General features: G+C 37.5%; 1 protein-coding gene across 2 annotated transcripts in view; it reads left to right on the forward strand.

Moving 5' to 3' along the window:
• The window catches only part of PLXDC2 (plexin domain containing 2), a 400,824-nt gene that overhangs the window by 195,541 nt on the left and 183,280 nt on the right, over positions 1–22,003 (forward strand). Inside the window, exon 3 of one of the 2 annotated variants that reach the window (XM_040967893.1) lies at positions 8,205–8,351. The exons of the other annotated variant lie outside the window; for it this stretch is intronic. Within the exon in view, the coding sequence (XP_040823827.1) occupies positions 8,205–8,351 (147 nt within the window). The remainder of the gene's footprint in view (positions 1–8,204; positions 8,352–22,003) is intronic. 2 annotated transcript variants of the gene reach the window in all.

Genomic DNA, 22,003 nt, shown 5'->3' on the forward strand with positions numbered 1-22,003 from the left:
AATCGCATTTGCAGCTGACCACATTCTGTTTAATAACTGTCCCAATCTGGGAAAGTAAGAATGGAGATGGTAAAAAGATGACTGAAGAAAAGCTACATTCTTGACTTCAGATGAGTAAGAATGTGTCTAAATCTGACTAGATGTATTACTGTATGTGCCACTTGAAATGCTGAATTAGATAATTGGAGGAGTGTAGCAATCACCTTGGAAATAAAAATATTGCTGAAATGATCACCATTGAATAGAAAAAAAATCCAAATTTTCCACCCATATGTTGATTAGTGATGTAATTCTGAACTCACAGTTTTTACAAATTTCTTCAAAATTAAGTTTTCCCATAGTTTGAAAATACATATTGGGTTTCAATATAGCTACAACTAGATAATAATCTAAAACTAGTCAGTGAAACTAGTTGAGTCTCACTATGCCAATATAAGGAGCTATATGGATTTTCCAAAATCCCTTTTATATGGAAACCTTGAATGATAAATTTGGTTAGTTCTAGGAACTCATGTGAGTTTTCAAGGTAATACATCTGCATGCATGATTTTTTTTCAGAATTCCGAACTTAGTGAAGGGACTATGTAACGATCTATCTGTGCTCTGGTCTGAATCCTTTAACTCCTCAGATTCTTAGATGGAGGCTTTGGACCCATACTGTGGTCGTGCCTTCAGTAAGTCTTAAGGAATAAAGTAGCTCAGGAGGGTGGAGCACCGCCAGTGGGATGAGGAAGCCCCAGAGAATGGTCTGTCCACTGTGGGAATGCAGCCAGAAATTAGTGCTTTCAAGCCAGGAAGAGGACTCTGGGAAAATTGAATTAGCTGGAACCTTGATCTTATCCTTCTCAGCCTTCAGACTGAGAAATGATTTCCTTTTGTTTAAGCTGTACTGTCTGTGGCATTCTATTATGGTAGCCCAAGTTGATTAAGGATGTGCATACATAATGCCCAGTTTCTGATTCTGTCATGATGCCAACTTCCCATTTTTTTTTTTTTGTAAATGAACTTTTCATTTGTAAAGTCATGGTCATGCCCTCCATGCTGTTAATTGGAAAAAGACTCCATAAAAGTGTTTCAAAGAAATTCAGTGCCTTTGTAAAATGAACACACATTTTACTCATTTCAGCTAGAATGGGCATTTAAAAAAAATAGTTGTAAACACCTGTGCAAGACTCCTGTGATGCATTTAGTTTGCATGGAGGAAGCATGCTGAATTCAGGAATCCTGTATGCATTACAAATATGTGTGAAATTCGCTAAAGTTTTAATCATAACTTATCAATATGCACCTCTTGATATGATATCGGAGTTATTAATATAACCATCTACCTGCGTTGGTTTTCAACTACCCATCTTTATTTCTTCTAACAAGTTTTACTTAAGTCAGGCAAAGTATCCTCTGACCTTGGACACTTGAAAGGTGTTTTTAGAGAGATATAGTTGATTCTACTCCTTCCTGTACTAAAGCCCAGGACTTGCTATGACAAGGGTCACAATCAGGATTTTTCTCCAAAGCCCTGAGCCACATCCCTTTAATGCTAATTTTGTACATCTTAGTGGAATTTCCATTCACGTTTTAGCTATCTTTTTTGATCTCATATATTTGGTATCTTTGTTGTGGAGTCCTCAGAAACCTATTGAAAGTTTGGAGTTTATCTTCCAGTACTGTTTAAAAAGAACTTACTTGCATTTAATTATAAGACATAGAGACGTTACTAAGTCATTCTAAAGTCTCCTCAGATTCCCTGGCCTCTTCTAACTGCTTCATGACTTAAAATAGTCTAACTCGACCATTCTTACAAAGATTAAAGATTTCTTCCAAGAGGTAGATAAATGAAGGTATGTGACATACAAGAGGAGACTTATTTCACTTAGTAAATGAACCAACATAAACACATTTGTAGATCTAGGTAATAATGTAACTGATGTGCAGCGTTTATGGGTTAGTTTTTGAAAGATCACAAGGAAGTGTTATGTTTCTTTGGCCATACAGTTAGCACATCTCTGTGTTGTTTGGAGGGCAGTCTCATCTTTGAGAAACTGTCACTAGGAGATTGGAAGCCTCTGTAATAGCAATGCTGCTTTCTTCACATCTCTTCTGAATTACCCAGTGCAATTTTGCTCTGACAGTAAATTCACACACACAATATATTTATGAGGTCATTTAACTAAATTCTAGTGAAGAATTGGTAAAATAAATTATGCCCGGAAAGCCATAGCTACGACACTGTTATGAGGATGGGCCGTGCTGCAAATAGATCAAGTAGGAGTAAGTCTTTAGGGGAATGAGAAGGTATGTCTAAGAAGTTGAAACACCAAGCAAAAATATACACAGTGAGAAGTAGCATATTATTCTGATCTAACCAAGAAGAATAGATGAATGATTTTAATTCAAACACTATAACAATAAATTGAACTAAATTCCATGTAATTGTTCTTAGTGTCTGAAGAGGGCATTAATACATTATTTGCTGATATATTCTGAAGGCTATTCAAACGTAATTGTTTCTATCATTCTCAGAGTATCTAGGGCTGATTTAACAATACTAAATGCTTTATATTCTGTTCATATTCTTTTAAAACATGTTTAGATATTTTTGTTTAATTTGATTATTTGAAAGCCCATCAAAAATGAAGTTAAATATTTATCACCTACGTTTTGATAATAAAGAAATTAATATGATTTAAATAGCCGCCCACACCTCTCTCTCAGCACATCATCTTCTGCTAATGTATATTTTCTTTGGTAATTTGATATCAGAAAACTAAAAATTAATACTTTTGGGGCATTTTCTAATGCTTCCTATGAACAAAAACAAAAGTAAAGACACTGGGTGTATATAACATGTTCATTATAAAATAATTAAACACTGCAGATCATGGGAGAAAGATGTTTACATCCTATAACCTGCGGTAATTAGTTGGTATACGGCAGCAATCTTCTATACACTCTCATATAAAAGGTCAGAAAGGAAGAAAGAATATTTGAGATTACATTTGGATAGTTGTAATTTTGAAAATTGAGATTATATCCTGAAAAACAATGGACTTTAATTTTTGCCCATTGTCTTTCACGATATGCATGCAGTTTGTAGTGTATTAGTTTCGGATTTTTGCCTTAAAAGATCATGCATATTTTTTTTTAAAAAAATGTCATCTGGAAAACAACATTTTGAACTTTCTATTTTTTTGTAAGATTTACTGATTTATTTTGAAGAGTTGCATGTGTGGGAGAACAGAGTAGGGAGAGATAGAGAAAGACAAAGAGATATGATCTTCCATATGCAGTTTTCTGCCCCAGATGGCCTCAACTGCCAGCTCTGAGCCAGGAGGAAGTCAGGAACCAGTGTCCATATGGGATGCCTGCAACCCAGGCTGTACTTGCTATGCCACAACACAGGTCCCAAGCCTTTTCCTTGTAGAACTATACTTTCAGATCGACCTATTGATTACCAGTTATGAAACAGCAGATTTTTTAGAGCTGCATGACTGGTAGCAATTACATTCTGATTTTCACCCATTGTGACTAAATCGTGTAATTTCCCTTATCACCATTTTCGTGGAATTATAGCCCAGAGTCAGAATGTTTGGTACAGTGTGTCCATTACTATGTATAGCCACATCCTAGATGAAGCTGACAGTTCTATGCAATCTGCGATAGGTTCTTTTGACTCACTCCTTGGTCAATTTGATCATATAGTTAGGTGTTGTGATTTTTGTCTTAAAAAGTTTCTTTGGTGGGACATGTTGCAGTTAGAAATAAGTTGGTTGCCTTAATATGTGAGTGCCAACTTTGTTGGAAAAAAAAATCTTGAGTTATACTTTCAGTATTTGAGATGCTATAGATATTTGTGCTATATACTTTCAAAAAGGTTCAGAGACCATCCAATGTTTTTTTCCCCCTCCTGGTAAATAATATTATTTCCTTTCTAAATATCTGTAAGATTTACTTTTCTTTGTTTAGTCTTTGAGAAGCTTCACTAAAAACTTTATAGTGCATAGTATCTTAGAAAAAGTTCTAAGATATAAAAATTTGTCTTCCGATGCTTACAATGTACATCAAAATATCTAATTTCCTTTTCTCCCACATGTAATTGTATGGTGGTGTCATATCTTGTCAGCTTGGGAAAGCATAACAAAAGACCATTGATTGGACGGAATAATAGAAATTTGTTTTCTTGCAGTTCTAGGAGGATAACAGCCCCAGATCAGGGTGAGAACTGATTGGATTCTGGTTGGATTCTGGTTGGATTCTGATTGGATTTTGGTTAGGGTTCCTCTTTTCACTTTTGGATAGCCACCTCCTGACTGTGTTCTTATAGGAGGCCAGGGAGGAATTGTGAAAGGAGGAGTGAAATTGAGGTGGAGAATGAACCAGGCAATGAAAAATGTAAAGAGAAGGAGAGACAGACAGACAGAATAACTTTTTCCTCAGGCCCCACCCTGTTAGCTATCTAGGCTTCACTAGTGCCATGAAAAACCTCTGTGCAAACACAGGAATACTGGGGTTTGGGCTTTCAGCACCCGAACTGGAGAAAGGGGCCACAAACATTCAGCATATATGTGTGTCTTAAACATTTCTCTCATATTTTCCTTTCTGTTTCATGTTGTATGTGTGTGTGTGTGGGGGGGTGAACACTGTTTCCTCTGTGCTGACCAGTAATTTACTCATGTTTATTCTGCTCGTGTTACTACTGATTGATTCCTCTCTTAGATTTTTGTTTTTTTGCTGGAGTGTTGTCAGTTCACTCTACTTTTGTCGCTTTATTATGTCCTTTTGATTTCTTCTGTTGACCTGATTTTTTTTAAGATCCTAAAAAGCTCTTTTAAGCAATTTCTCAGCAATACAGTAGATGTGGATAAGATTTTAAAAATAACTCGCTTTCAGAGACTATATAGTACTTGTGAAATCATTTTTAAAAGTATAATACACTTATTAACAAGCAAGAACTTTTCTGATTGTAATATTGTTTTATCTGTTATGGAAAGATCTTCAAGGTAGCCAGTTGATTCACTGTTAATTAACTTAAGACTTTTAATTATTTTTCATGTATCCATGTATATCGAAGTCAGGAATGATCTGCAAAATATTTTTGACTTTTTTAAATCTTAATGAGGTACATTTGAAGTTCAGATGTCATTTCTGTGTTAGGCAATGTGAGGTGAGGCGTCTGCAAACATCACCTACATCAAATTGCTTCAACACTCATTAGAAAAGAAGGCAGTGTTTGGGATAAGTATTATGTAGACCGGATGGTGCAGAATGGCTAGGTTCTAGTTACCATAACTTTCCCTCTGTCTTTTTAGTGATGTCCTCTGTCCACAGATGTACATTTTCAGGCGGTTTTGAGTAACATGGATTTATAGGACTTATAACCTCCCAGTGTGCACTCCACTCTCAGTAGCAGCTGGTTTCCTAAATGAATTGGCAACTAAGTATATCACAGAAATGTTTTGTTTTGTTTTATGTGGTGCTAGAAATATTTTGCTTTTGTGCAGAAAATGAAAATCTTTGTGCCTGCAGTGGTTTTTGACAATTCTTTAAGTACCATCATTCTTATAAAAAGACAAGATGTGGTTTGAATAATTTAGTGGTGCTCAAATGTCACATTTTTGAGACATCTATTTTATGACTTCCTGAGTATCTGGGCCAAACACCTCTTTGGAATTTAACAACTTGTGTCTCTACTTTCCTTGGTAAACAATAAATTGTTTTCCTCTTTGAATGAAAGTTACCATAACAACTAGGCAAGCTTGAGCTATGGAAGTAAAATACCAAGCTCTAGTTTTCAGCCGTTTCAGTGTTTTCAAAGATGTAATATTTGGCAGCTCTAATTTAAGTCAAAATGAAGGTATGTTTCACATAGCAATATTAACACTATACATGGTAATTAGGCAAAATGATGACTATTTTGTACAGCTCATTCATTATTTATATACAATGGCAGTCTTGTACATTGTGATAAATTCAAGACTGTTTAGCTAGTTTCAGTTTTAGAAATGTTAATCTCACCAATTATGCTGAACTCTAATTCTTGCTGACAAGAACTTCTCACCAGGAGGACTCAGTCTCAACGTGGGGATTTGACAGAAATAAAAATAACCAACATTGAATGTTTTCTTCACATCACCCTTTGATAACCATTCATTGTAAAATTGAAAGGGCAATTATCAAATTGGTCAGATCTGATTATTCCTGACAGCTTCTGTCTCTGCTGTCTGAGTACCCAGAATTGCAGAATTGAAGAGGAGTTGTTTGCTATCAGGGTCTATAAATCTGTCAAGATTTCCTTATTTCTTGCGACATAGGTTTGGTTACAAGTGAGAGAAACTTAATTTCTGATTAGGATCCTTTTGGTTGACAGTAATCTAACTTACAGTGATTTTGCAGTAGAGCACGGGGAAGGGAGGAATGTGCAAAGACTGATTAATGGGTGATGCGTAGTAGTTAGAGAGTAATAAAAAGCTCTGGTGTTGTGTTGCACAGTAGGATGACTGTGGACAGTGACCATGTACTCTATGTTTCTCTTGAGAGAGGAAGAGAACTGTTAAATGTTTGAGCAGATAGATAATGTTTATTCTGAGGGCACATTCCACAAAATTTACATGTACTGAAACCTGAGATGGTGCCTCATAAATATGTACAGTTCTTTGTGTTAATTAAAAATAAAAAAGAAATGATGTAAAGAGACCTAGTGGTTTATCAAAATGAACCAGACTTACAGTAGGTTTTACTTGATTTTTCTTCACAGTGTTCATGGTTCTTTATCTATGTAATCCTTGAATCTTCAGGCAGAGTTTTCTCTTAGACGGTGGTGCCAAGTCTCATACCCACAAATACCCACGTTCAGAATAAAGGGGAATCTGGTTGTCCATCCCTAAACTCCTGAATGGCTGGCCAGCAGGAACTTCTTAGGTCATGGGCGGTACAAAGACGAGTGTACAATGGTTTATACCCAGCCTCAAGGAAGGTACCCACCCTGGAAGCTTCCAATGAAGTAATAGACAGTAAAGAGTTTGCATGTTCACGATGAATGCATGTTTGGAGTCACAACCTCAATGCTTTGTTACTCTTGTAACACCAAGTCAGCATATGATATGTGGAAGTGACTCTTAGAAACCCATCAGGTGTCTTTTGGTTTCTTTCTGTCATCTTCCAATTCACTGTGAAATCATTCCAATCATTCCTTCACTAACTTATCACATATCATTTATATGTAATACGGTTTAATTGGAGATAAATTGTTGATATTTAACCACTGTTCTTAGCAGTTACACTTTGAATTAGAATTTTCTTTTAGGCATGAGGTAGAAAAATGATTTAGATTGCTACTCAGAACATCCTTTTCCTTCTGGGATCAATGTTTTGTGTATGTGTATGCTTAATGACTTGTGAAAAAGTGCACAGCATTCTTGTGATTAGGTTTCTCAAGTGTAATTGCATTTTTCTTAGTTAACACTTAGGAAATAAATGCATTAGAAAAAATTCACATCGACAACTTTATTATTCAAATTATACATATTTATAAATATTTTACACAAATACCTGAATGTTTAAAATATATTCTGTCAAGTGACTCTTCAAGTTGATGAACACAAATGGATTTCATGATAAAAAAAAAATCATTCAATTAGAATTGGCCAATAATTTTTCCAGACTTTCTAAAGCCAAATTATCTTTTAGGACATTATGATTTCTTTATGGAATGAGAAAGATAAAACATACAGATTTTAGGATAAGCATCATGCAATGCCAATAATAAGAATCTAAACAAAAGAAAAATTTAATAAGCAAAAATAAAGGGGAAATGTAAAATTTCCATTCCTAAAATAATCACTTGAGAGCAGGCACTGATATAATCTAATTTTTAATTTGTGGTTACTCAAGTAATTATAGCTCAAGTTTTCAGTAAATATTTCTAAAAGGGATATTTTTGTTTTGATGTCAGTTATTAAAGCAACATTACTGTGGTTGAAAAGACTTGTCTATGGAATGTATTTGCTTCTAATTTTACATATTTAACATTTTTTCTATAAATGGATCACTAGTTATTTATACTATCATGTAATTATATGTATGCTAATTGTTATACAGACACTTTGCATTGAAGGCTACTAAATTTTAAAATTTCTAGATTTCTTTAAATGCAGAATTGTAGAAACAAGACTTTTGTTCTTGATGTACATTGTTCCTTATCATTGCAGGAGGATACAGATCATAATTATTACATATCTCGAATATATGGTCCGTCAGACTCCGCCAGCCGGGATCTGTGGGTGAACATAGACCAAATGGAAAAAGACAAGGTGAAGATTCATGGAATATTATCCAATACGCATCGACAAGCTGCAGTAAGTACCATAACCATCATCCCTTCACTAACTTATCGTTGTGATTGTTTTGCAAGTATATTCAAGTCTATCAGTGCAATTTAGATTAGTATACTACATTTTGGATAGTAACAAAAATGAATTATTTTGATAAACCACTATGAATTGAACCAATTTTGTTAATATGGCTAATGAATTATATATATTCAATACACTGCTGGTATTTATCTTGGGTTATCTTTAGTTTTTTTTTTTAATGAGGGAGTTTATGGTGTGCTTTAAAACATGTACATAAATGTGTTAGCTTCCATCTTATACACACTTATTTTTCCTTAACTTTGAGCAGTATTCAACCCAAAATACTATTATTCAGATAATATATGAGGGTGCCTCAAGTAGCTTGTGAATGAGGTTGGCTTTGTGGGGTAGCACGTTCAGACACTGTTTAGGATGCCCACATCCCATATCAAGGTGCCTGATCCCATTTTGGCTATTCCATACTTTTGATTCGTTTCCTTGACAACATGCCTGAGAGGCAGCAGATGACGGCTCAGAAGCTGGAGTCCTGTGTATGAGATCGGGATGAAGCTCCTGGTGTCCTGGGTCTTGGATTCAGCCTGACCCATCCCTAGCTGTGGCCACCATTTAGAGCATTTGCGGAGTGAACCAGAAGATAGAAATCTGTCTGTCTCCCTCTTTCTGTGTCTACCTTTTAAATAATAAGTAAATGAATAGTTTTTAAAAGTTTACGAAAAATAATTAAATTACTTTGATACAAAGGTTTTTGAGAACTGCATGGTTTTACCAGCTCAGATTTCCCATGAACTTTTTTTGAAAACTTCATTTGTAGACTGAATTATGATCTAGAATATATCAAATTAGTATTAGCTAATCAATAATTATCATTTATTTGAAAGAGAAACACAAGGAAACATAAAGGTCTTCCATCCATGTATTTATGTCCCAAATGCCCAAGGCACACAGGATGAAGTCAGGCAGAAACAAGGAGCTGGGTATTCAGGTGGCATTTTCCACATGGGCGGCAGGGACCAACTACATCAGCTATCAATCTGCTGCCTCACTGAGTGAGTATCAGCAGGACTGTTGGGATTAAAGCTAAGATATGAACCTGGGGATTCAACATGGCCCTCCCAAAGGCATCTCAACCACTGTGGCAACTGCCTGTATGAAAAGTTGGCATTTTGAGCCTACTGTCAGTATTACTAAGTGTGTTTCTTTACATGAATTATTTATCTGTTCTGTGGCGTTGATTCAGCATCTGTGACAATTAGGAGAGGGTATTATCCTATCTTTTCTCATCCAATATGGACATTGTTTTATGTGCCAAACTGAATATTCAAATGGGTTAGTCTTTTCAGTCTTCACAATCCTGTGACCCAAGCAGTAACATTAAAGTAATACACATGAGAAAAGTGAAGCTTGCACAGGTAACCTCTTTAACATTCTCCCACAAATTATGGTAAAACTAGGGTGTATAAGTGTTACATAATATACATAAAATTGATCGTATCTACTTCTCCAAATGTTATATTGTAATTGTTTTATAGTAATTCCACATTTAATATCTCAGAAGTTATTTGGCTTCACTGACCTGCATAAAGGACTTTTTTTTTTGTCAGTGAATGCCAGTCATGCTTAGTCTAATGTAACTCAACAAATGTGAAAGCAAAACAGCTTTTTTTTTTAATGCTGTTGTCGTTCTTATAAATATGGAACTAATACAGTCAATGACTGAAGTTATTTGGAAAAACATTGATCTTATAAATCCTAAATATTGACTTTTGTGGCAGTGGCCTTCATTGTGTGTTGAAGTTCCTGCATCTGGGAATTAATTGCAACCATCAAATGGAGATTAACTGTAGTTCACCATGATGGTTCATTTAATTTTCAATGTAAAACACTCTTTAAAAATATTTATGTACTTACTTAAGGTAGAATGACATTAGTGGAGCAGGGTGGGGAGATAGGGAGAAAAGAGGGAAGGAAAGAGAAGGAGGGAGGCAGGAAGGGAGGATACAAGGGTTAATAACTGTCTTCCATTTGCTGGTCATTCCTCAAATGCCTGCAGTGACTAGGACTGGACCAGGCTGAAGCCAAGAGCCAGGAACTCTATTATAGTCACCCACAGGGGAAGCTGGGGCCTATGTGCTTGTGCCATGTTCTACTGACTGTCCAGGAAGCTAGATCACAAGTAGTAACTGAGATTCTAACTGGCATGCCAATAAGAGATGCTGGTGTTTCAAACAGTATGCTACAGTGCCAGCCAGAACACCCAATTTTGAACTCCAACAAGGAAGCAAAGTAGCCACCTCCTCTGACTGAATTCCATTGACCTTTTCTTTTCCAGACTCAGTAACTGCAGGCAACATGAGAGATTATGAAATTATTCACTGTGGGATTTTGAAGAGATTGTCAAAAGAAGAGGAAATGAGAAAGATTAGATTGGAATTCATTTTGCTTGACAATCTTTCCATTATACTACAGAAACCAATAGCATAAAGTAAACTTTACGGAAGTTTGAATGCTGTCATATGCCCCAGAGAGTTCCTCAACGTGGCCCACTGCTAGTGTTAGTCACTGCCCTGTGGGTTCTTTTATAGACTGAGAAACACTTTTATCCGGGAGAACATCTCCTGGTTTTTTCCTTAAACACAGAGGAGACCACTGTTTTTGTTCCATGTTTTGCCCCAAAGTAAGACACTTTCTGTCTTCCCTTCCCATTTTAAATGCTTCATTCTCTGGCTTAGTAATCTCAAGGAAAATTTTATGATGCTTTAGATGACCCGTAGCATTGTAGCGTTTAACATGCATGGTAGATCTCAGCGTAAGTGGTGGCACTTGAGGTTCTGCTTGTAGTCTGGAACTCCAGACATTGATTTTTAAATACATATAATAGTCAGAAGCTTTTGTTTTAGTTTCTCTGCCATTGAGATAATGTGGTTTGTTAGCTTTCCATGAAAACAATAAGAGGCTATAGCCACTAGAAAGCACACATCACTACCCACAGAAATACATACATTGCGACTTAATGATGTAGGTTCGTTGCCAATGCACACAAAGACCTATCTGTGAAATGAGACTTCTGAGCAAAGAAAGGCTTTGTGTGGGTGACCAGCTAAAGAAACAGGAGTGCTAGCTCCAGCTGTGCTCCCAATGGGGTATCTTGGAAAGCATGTGAATCACGTGGGGAAAACTGGTAAGGAAGTGTTTTGAAGTGAGTTCTGAGTGTGAGCACTTGGAACCAGGCAGTTTAGGATGATAGTTAGCAAGACGGACTTCAGCACCTGGATCTTCCTAGTCAGTGTAGTTGTGAGGATAAGGATCCCAGCCCAAATGGACTCCCAGAGACCCTCTGATAGACTTGGTCCAGGTTCTTGTGTTCCCACTTGTAGAAATACAACTGGCTGGTGTACAGGTGGAAGGAAAGCAGGAGTCATGGATGGGCAGAAGGGAGGCACACATTCAGATGGGAATGCTAACAGCCTCGTAAGGGCGGATTGTCTCCACTGAGGCAGGGTGGGGTACTTCTTTTGTAGGAAGATGGGTAGTACTTAGAGCAGGGTCTGATTGGATTTTCCAAGCAGGCAGGGGTTTAGGGTGGGGCTGCAGCTCTCCTGGGTGGTTTTCTCCAGGACAGTGGCCTGGGTGGTATCTGGTGCATGGTGGAAAAGCGAGGCTCAGCTGCCTGAGCAGTGGTTCCACTGAACTTTCAGCAGTGTTGAATGGACAGAAAGGGGAGGGGGCTTTGACTAGTGCAGGTAGCTGGAGAATAGACAGTTCTTAGTTCCTTGCTGCTCACTGGCTACTTGCCTACCCAAGTCCCACGGACCCCTGGCTTCTGAATTAATTGCAGCTTTTAGTTACCTGGTCTGGTCACTTTACATTCAAAAGACAGATTTTCTTTTGCCTGTATCCAGCTGTGTGACTTGTGTTTTTTGGTTTCTTATTCCATCTGTACCTGGGCCGCTAAGCTTTAAGCAGCTCGTGACATAATAGCAACTTGAAAAATGTGAACAGAAATACTATGGAAGCATAAAGTAGGCAAATTTGAGGATAGGAATAGGTAATGTATCAAAGGTCCCTTGAATTTGGGAACATTGAAGAGGAAGCCCGGTCAAGAGGACACCACCCACCAACACATACACAAGGACACCTAAATGGTCCCGATTTTGTTCTTCCTCTCTCCTGCTCTCTGTCTCTCTCTTCCACTACCTCCCCTCCTCCTTTTTCTAAGCATGTGTACATACACTGGCAAGTGTGCTTAGGCATAGATTTCCATTTGTAATACTGATAATATTATTTTTTCTTTGGGAAGGGTTGTGCCATTTAAGTGCTTCTTTTAAGTTTCTTTTATTTTTAGAACTAATACAGTTGTTAGGATATTAAAAATTATAACTTAATTCTTAACTATGATTGTCACATATGACTGAGCTTTCCATATTGCAGGGTGGTCTATATTTGCTTATTTCCTCAGTTAGCCGCCTAGCTTTCCAATCCTGCCTGGTACAATTTGTTCCATTTCTGTTGCTCCTTCCTGAAATAAAATCAGTTTGTTGGAGATAAAGAGGGGAATTGTGATGTTAAGGTAGTATGACCAGGGGGCTCAGTCATGTACACACACACACACACACACACTTCACCACTAAAGCTGCTTTCCCCCGAGGTTTAACTATAAGGGGAAGTGGCAACTGGATTTATTTATTATCAATTTTGCTTTTGTCCTAATGGGCATAATCCTTGATGCAATACTTTCTGTTAATTTGGTTGAAAGCAGGATTTAAATTTAAGCCCTAAGAGGAAAAGCGTAGGTTTTTCAAATCCTATCACATCAGTTGATGTAATTTGCATGTACAAGAGCATGCATTCTATCAATGAATTATAGCAGAAAAGAAAAAGGAAGATTTAAATATGGAGGGTCCCAGGGGCACCCAGCTCACTAGTGCAGCCCCTGGTGAAGCAAGAGATCTGGTGTGTGAGGTTGTCCTTCTCTGACGGGTAGCTTCCCCCCACCCCTCAGGCTCCTAAGGAGCATCGTACCTGGTGTCATGATTTTATAAGAAAGAAACTTCCCCTTCTGTTACCATCCTTGCATATATAGCCCAAACAGTGTATTTGTTTGTTTTGTTTGTTTAATCTTAAATTGATATTTCAAGAAGTAGAAATACAAAAAGCGTTTTTCTTTTTCTGTAATTCATAATAATATATAATTTCAGTATAGAAAAAAATCATTTCATTCACATTTGACCCACCACAATGTATTTCTTTCTCTTTTTCTCTTCCCTTTTATTATCTGAACCATAATCACGAGCATTTATGTTACATATATATGTACTAGAAATTGGATAATATATTCTTTCAAATCTTCCTGTTGTCTTATTTGCGTAAATAACATTTCTCCAGTCATCATTTCAGAAAAAGGCGGATGCTGAAATCTAGTTCTGCCGTTAACAGATGAAAGCAAGGCTCATGTCTCCCAAGTCAAGGAAAGTGAAGGATGTGCATGAGATCCTGCCATATGGCAAGCAATGAGGCAGACATTTATATTAAAATTCTTACAGTTATCTGGGTGTTTTTTACCTTCATTCAATGTCACACAATGATTAGACTACAGATCTAGAAGTTTCTATCAACCTAGAGACCAGCCTGGGCTTGTTTCTTCCCTTCTGTCAAATTCCTTATGGTTGTGATTTTCTTCCTTATGTCAATATCCTTGTTCTTTAACTGATTTCTGGGCATATAGTTTGATGCAAAGAAAAGACATAATATGATTAGCATGTCTTGTGAACCGCAGTCAGTGCTGTTCTGACCTGTGACTCCTGAAGAAGCAGCCTGCCCTTGTGATAGCAGCCTGCCAGGATTAGATGTCTGGGGACCGTGGCTCCAGCTCTCCTGTCCTTGTCCACTGGCCTCTCTGCATCTTCATTTTGTAATGTGGTAGGAAAGGAAACGTTTCCACGTAGTACTATTTTGAGAATTAAATGAATACTTACAAAAAGACACTAAAAATCACAAAAGAAAATTGAATATAGAATATTGGATATTTGAGTATTCACTTATCTTGAGATTTATTCATTTATCTGAGAAAGAGAGAGAGAGAGAATCAGAACTTCTGTCTTACTGGTTTACTTCTGAAATGGGGCAAGCTGGAGCCAGGAGCTAAGAACTCCTTTAGGGTCCTCCAGGTGTGTGTCAGCAATGCAAGCCCTTGTGCAATCTTCTGCTACCTCCCAGGGGCATTAGCAGGAAACTTGACCAAAGCACAGGTGTTAATCAATCTTGGGCATTTTGATATACTATTTGCTCTGGTATCCCAAGCAGTAGCTTTACTTGTTGTACCATATCACTTTCCCCCACTAACCTTAATTTTCTACAAAAAAATAGTATTAACGCCTGACAAAGAAAAGCCAGAACTAGACAGTAAAAGAGTAAATTGTGTTCAGCGATAAATACAATATATTGAGAGAAAGAGACCCCCCATATATAGCTAGGATCAGTTTTGAATACAGTGTGAACAACTTGGGATGTACAATCATGAACAGAGAAGGGGTCGGTTGGAAAAAAAAATGAGTAACGGGGAGCATGAGGAGTGAAGGGGGTCCTGACTAAGCTTGCTTCTCAGGACTCTTGCAGAAGGAAGACCAGGTATATCTAACGCCAAAGGGAAAAGGGGAGGAATTTGCTTGGTGTAGAGGAGAGCATTCCTTGCATGTTAAACTGATTAGCAGAATTTTGCTAAAACTTATATACAAATATAGATAATTAATTCTAATTTAGGAGGTGGATCGAAGCAGTCTGACTGAGGTTTGATGGAGAACATCATGCCATCTCCAAAGAAGTGAGTTCCTGCATATTCTATGAGACTTAAGGAGATAGATGTATAGGTAGATAGGGAGCTCGATGGGAAAATAGATATTGCTAGAAGATATTGCTATATAGTTAGATTGAAGAAGAGAGAGATTTTAGAAGATCAGATGAATATGCCATACATTTATATCTGTGCAATTGCCAATGTATTCTTTTCTACATATGAAAACATTCTGGTTTAACAATTTTAGTCTTTCCATAGATTTATGTGAAAATTAAGTTTTTTAAATTGGAAAAAAAAACCCAGCAAAATGAAATGGTGTAGTTGCTATTCCTAGTTTATGGTATTTTATTGCAAGTAAGGCTTTTGATGGAACTTGAACGGTTTATTGATGTGATGATTGTTGCAAATTTTAAATCACAGTGTCATTGGTAGTTTTTCTGATAGTTTTAATATACTTAGAAATCTTCATTTAACAATTAAGTTTTCTGGGGCTGGCACTATGGCCTATCATATTATGCTTTCCTATAAGGTATCAGCGCCCCATATGAGTGCCAGTTCAACTTCTGACCACTCCACTTCTAACCCAGTTCCTACTTATGTGCTGGGAAAGCAGTAAGAGAAAACTTAAGTCCTTGAAACCCTGCACTCACGTGGGAGACCAGGAAAAAACTACAAGATCCTGGCTTCAGACCAGCACAGATCTGGCCCTTTGGGAAATGAACCAGCTAATGGAGGAACTCTCTCTTTTTGTCTCTCTCTCTATACGTATAAATCTATTGCACTTTTTCTCTGTGTATGACTCTGCCTTTCAAGTAAAAGTAAAAAGTCTTTTAAAAAATTAATTTGTTTGGAAGATTGCTTTTCAGAAAAATAATTTACTGCTTCATTAGCATTTATCCCTGTCTTATATTTGTAACGTTTGTGTTGGGGAACTAAGCATGACTGCCTACAGTAGTTTAATGAGATATTTGCTCATACTGTACAATTTTATTTTTCGTGTGTGTCAGAAGCCTGTTGAAATGTGATTAATTTGAAAAGCAGTTCAATTTGGGTTCTTCCTAAGTCTTTTGTCTAGTCCACACCTTTCTTGCCTGAGTTCTGTATGCAGTGTTTAATAATAGGTTGCTGTAGTTGTTTTTAACTTTGGTTGTCAATAAACTTTCTGTATTCTGTTGAGATGCTTTATTTCAAATAAGACATTTGCTGTTAATCAACATGGCCCTTCATGTTTCCAGTCATAAAATTTCCCTCTAATTTAATAATAAATTGGAATGTGTTTGCTTTTGCTCTCCTTCATTTTTGCTTAATTAAGTACTTGCTTTTATAAAGAAATGAATTCAGCAATATATAATAATTTATTCAAACTTACATATATTACTTCCTAGTCACATTCAAAATACTTAGGCAACTCTGATAGTTATAAAATGTAATTTAATTCTTGCTAAAATTCTTTAAAAGTTTGTTTCTGGGCCCAACATGAGAGCAGCTAAAGTCCTCTCCTTGCATGCGCCAGGATCCCATATGGCTGCCGGTTCTAATCCCGGTTGCCCCATTTCCCATCCAGCTCCCTGCTGTGGCCTGGAAAATCAGTCCAGGATGGTCCAAACCTTTGGGACCCTGCACCTGTATGGAAGACCTGAAAGAAGCTCCAGAATCCTGGCTTTGAATTGGCTCCACTCCGGCCATTGCGGTCACTTGGGGAGTGAACCAGCGGGCGGACAGATTTTCCTCTCTGTCTCTCCTCCTCTCTGTATATCTACCTTTTCAATAAGAGGAAATAAATCTTAAAAAAAAAAAAAAAACCTTTGTTTCTTCAGTCTTCTAAGAAAATAATGTTCAATTCAACATGCTAACCAATTAAGTCACTTAATAGGTGTTCAGATGTTCATCCAGGATTAGGCATACTAAGATCCAAATTCAAGTTTGTTACAACTGAAACACTGGGAAAAAAAGATAGGATAACAAAGTTTGTTTTCTCCTTACTTTCTTCATCCAAGGTTCTATTTCCTAAACGGTTACTGATTATCTCTTCTGAAAACTCTGCATGAGGTTTTTCACCGGTTTAATTTTAGTTTAAGTGAATGTTTATCCTGAAATCATTAAATGATAAACATTTCATGAGACTGTCTTGGGAAGAAAATGTTTTGTGGCATGGGATATTTAGCAAGGCAGCAAAGAATGCAGTGTTCTATAAAACTGAATATGCAGGAAAATAGACTTGAACTTTAGAAGAGAAAAAAGTTTAGTGCATTTGAGAATTGAGCATTAGAATTTCCTGCATAAGTTAGTATTTTATTATCATTTAAAATGTTCATATACCTGGGACCGGCGCAGTGGCGCAGTGGTTAAGGTCCTCGCCTTGCACGCCCGGGATCCCATAGGGGCACCGGTTTTATCCCGGCAGCCCCGCTTCCCTTCCAGCTCCCTGCCTGTGGCCCAGGAAAGCAGTTGAGGACGGCCCAAAGCTTTGGGACCCTGCACCCACGTGGGAGACCCGGAAGAGGCTCCTGGCTTTGGATCAGCATAGCATTGGCCGTTGCGCTCACTTGGGGAGTGAATCATTGGATGGAAGATCTTCCTCTCTGTCTCTCCTCTCTGTATACCTGCCTTTCCAATAAAAAAATAATAAAAATAAATCTTTAAAAATTAAAAAATATGTTCATATGTCTGTTTACAATATCTTTTTAAAATTTATTTTTTATGTGCTTTAGAAAGGCAGAGTGGCAGAGAAAGGGAAACAAACACAGAGATAGACTGGCAAGGGGGATCTTTTATCCCGTTTACTATCCAGATGACCAAAGCAAACTGGGCTAGGCCAGGTTCAGTCTAGGTCTTCCTTGTGAATGGCAAGGACTCTAGTACCTGGGCTGTCAGCTGGTGCCTCCCAGGCTAACTAGCAACAGGACCTGGCAGCAGAACCAGGAAGCAGAATCCAAGGCCGAATCAGATATAGAGATGCTGATGTAGGATGCAGATGCCCTATGTGGCACCTTCACTGTGCCACAGACTCACCACTCTTTATCTTTATCTGTCTCTTTCCAGTCCATTTCAGCATGTTGTTTTTGAAGTATGCTTGGAGTGTTAGCCTCAGAAATTAGATGTCCTCATCTCTTTTTTCAAAGATGCTCCATTAAAATGCTAATGGGACCAGAAGTGAAACTTCTTTATCCACTTTCCCTTAATGATCCATTGCCAGAAATTTCCTATGCAGCATCCATCTGAAATGAAGCCAAGAAAGGTTCAAGTGTGTTAAATAGGCCACGGTTAGCCCATTAGTCCTGATTACGTGTGGGTTAGGCTCTAGGCATGGTGGAGGGTATCAGGGGATGCATTCTGGGGTGATGTATTGACTAGAATTAATTTACTTAGCTTTTGCAAAATCAAGAATTTGGCAAATGTGGAAAAGGTGAAAAGTTCATCGATGTGCAAAAACAAGTAAGGGGGTTGTAATGTTTTTGTCATTTTTATTTGAAATGATTCCCAGAGAAGAAATTTATAGATTTTTGTAAAGACATTGACAAAGGACAATGAAGTTATAAGTGACTTAGATCTGAATTTTACTTTCCTTCTGTAAATGACAGTTTGAGTTATTTAGTTCCTCTAATGAACTTTGACCACTGAATTCCAAATTTTAACAAATCAGTTAATTGACAACTTGATAGAGGATTGAAACTTATGGAATTAGATTACCTGAATCTGTGTTCCCACATTGCCTAAAAATAACTGAATATTTATTGTCTTTTGTAATGCCTTTATTTGCATTTAGTAGAAATGTGGAGATACTTCAAAAACAGGACATGGAAAATGGAATTAAAAGTAAGGTTTATGCCAAAAATGTTGAAATTTATGCATAGTTTTCATTATATGCATTTTCCATGGACTTTTTGGATGTTACTCATTGTTATTACTTAATATTACGTACCTGAATAACAGCAGCATTTGCCTTGTCTTAGGAGCAAGTGATTTAGCATTTGTAGAATGCTTCAATTCGTACCTGACATAATGTTAAAGATGTCTGCAAATTGATAATCAATACACAAATATTTAACTGTAACAATTAATTATAGAAGTAGTCATTTTCCATAGCAGCGCCCTAGATCGGGGATCCTGGAATGAGTGGAAGGCTGGGTGGAGCTTGTCCCTTTATCTCCCTCCTTCCTCCAGATACAAAAAAAACAAGAGAGAGAATGTGGAAACAATGATCTTATCCACTTTTCTGTAGCCCTTGGCCCTTTGTGCCCTAATCAACTATGTAAAGATTATCAAAAAATAATTTAAAAATAATTAATTTCTACTGATTTCATATAAGGAGTTTGTTCCTAGAGGGTTTACCGTAATTAACTGAGGAAAGAAGTGACCTATTCAAGCTATATGAGACACACTCATGGGAACATTTCTACCTTTGCCTGTTTAAGGATCAGTGGTCAAGGAAATAACAAAATTGCCACACCCTCAGCTGTATTGGACGCGTAAAGCTGTTTTACAAATGATTGCGTTACCTTCATATATTAGTTCTTTCAGTGGGAAATTTCAGGGTGTACAAGTACCACCAACTAGAGTAAGCTACTGTTAGGATCTCTTCATCACTTGAACGCATTTCCTGCTTTCTGGAGATTCCTCACAGCTTTGGATTTTGAGTTTCAAAGCCTTCTGTAACATATAGCTATGGTGTAAGGGTGGTCATCTGCACACTGGTGAAGCCAAATGCCTTCCTTTCCGAGACACATAGATGCTGCGGAAGTTCTGGTTCTAACCTTCCTTCAAGTATGGGTTCTTTGTAAAACCTTTGACGTTCTTCCATGCCCTCCACCTCTCTGATTCTCTGAATTCTGCCTGAATTAATAACATTCACATGAAAGATGTGAGTAATTATCAGACTTTCCAATTGGAGGCAAGCAGCTGTCAGCCATGTGTTGCCCAAATCGTGCAGTGTGAGAGATCAAGTCACATGGTGGGAGTTCATGTAACCTCAGCTTTGTTTGAGCCAGCTTCAGGTAACTGCAAAATGTTTATATTTTGTTTTTGAGTTTATGAATGCTCCCAAGAGGAGGATCATTCAATATGCAGGGTTAATTAACTTCTCAGTTCTGCCATGAAAAAGAAGTACGGAAGAGTTTGTTATTTCTAACAGAAAATCAATTCAGTTGATGGACTTTATTTCTGAAAGGATTATCCAGTTCCCTGCCTGTTTATTTGCATATTGATTACCCCCTTTCCTGGAACCTTTTGATCTGTTAAATAGGTTTCCACTGTTTTGAGTCACTGGATTAATGACCTATGTACTATCTGTTGACTCATCACGTTGAGAATTGACTGAAAACTCACTTTTTTAGAATCCTGCTTGTTAATACCATTATTACGTATCCTGTCAACTGTTATTTTATTGTGTCATATGGAAGACACATTTATGACCTAGATACAGGATTTCATTATAAGGAATATAAAAAGAACATCACAGGAATATGCCTTATGGTCCAGCAGATCAAACATCTTGATTTCTGTATCCTATACTGGAGTAACAATTTCAGTCCAGGCTGTTCTGCTGCCAGTCTAGACCCCTCTTAATGCACTTTAAGTCAGTGGAGGGCCTGAACTGTGACATTGTGAGTAAAAGACATTGCCTACAATGCCCATTAAAATTCCTGCTGCTCCGCTTCCCATTCAGCTCCATTCTAATGTACCCTGAAGACAGTGGAGGATGACCCAAAGCCTTGGGTCCCTGCACTCACCTGCCGGACACTGAGGAAGCTCCTGTTCCCTGTCTTCAAACCAGCCTAGCTGCAGCCAGCGTGGCATTTGGAGAGTGAAAAAGTAGATCGAAGCTCTCTATCTCTATCTCTCTTCCTATTTTTTCTTTGAATTAAATTAGTAAACCTTAACAAAAACAGCAAAAATAAAAGGGAGAAGGATAAGAAGAGGAAGAGGAGGAGGAAGAAAAAGCCGTCATCACCAGCAGAAGATAACCCTAATACTTGGCCCCTGACACCCATGTGGAAGACAAGGATGAAATCCCTGACTCCTAGCTTCAGCCTCTCCAAGGCCTGGGTTGAAACCAGAGGGTGAAAGATCTCTGTTTCATTATATTTCTCTGACTGTTTCTGTCACTGTATCTCAAATATGTAAATAAATAAATGATTCTTCTTTAAAAGTTCACATGAATACTGCCCATATATAAATACTGCTCCATTTTCTATCTTTTTCTGCTTAGCATTTGCTTGTTGAAGAAACCTATCAATTGTAATTTGTTTATGTGTTGTCCATCTCTCTATCCAGTCCTGCGTCGTGTATCCTTGAGCGGTGCTCTTCTTTTGTATCACAAGGTGGTTGTAAAGTCACTTGGCCACATCCCTTCCCATGTTTGCCCTTGCGTATGTGGTCAGTGTTGACTGCAGCATTGTCGTGAAGCTCATGACTTTATTTCCGTTTAGATCATTGTGATACTGGTCAGTTTGTCACTTTCATAAGTGAAGTAATTTCTCTGAAATTGGTGAACAGGGAATTGAAAGTGAGTCACCATTAAGAAATTTTAAAAAGGAAGCTAAATATTTTGCAACTTTAAGGAAGAGGTTCCTGATTTCTTCATGGAGGGTGATGAATGCAGGCTCTGGATCCACATAGACTAGTTCAGGCGAGGGCATCTGGTGAGATTTTTGCTTTGCGATCAGGGCTCTGGTAGTTCCTAATTTGCTACTGCCCGATCAGCTGGGTGCTTTGTTCATCCTACTTTTGTGATTCTTGATAACTTTTTCTGGGGAGATTTTATTGCACTTTTATCAGATTGTTGTTTTGTGTGGCTTTAGCATCTTCCACAAAGATGCTTTCTGATTATATTTTATTATTACTA

The sequence above is a fragment of the Ochotona curzoniae genome, unplaced genomic scaffold, assembly GCF_017591425.1.
Source record: "Ochotona curzoniae isolate NIBS_2020 unplaced genomic scaffold, NIBS_Ocur_1.0 scaffold_4683, whole genome shotgun sequence".
Taxonomy (NCBI): Eukaryota; Metazoa; Chordata; class Mammalia; order Lagomorpha; family Ochotonidae; genus Ochotona; species Ochotona curzoniae.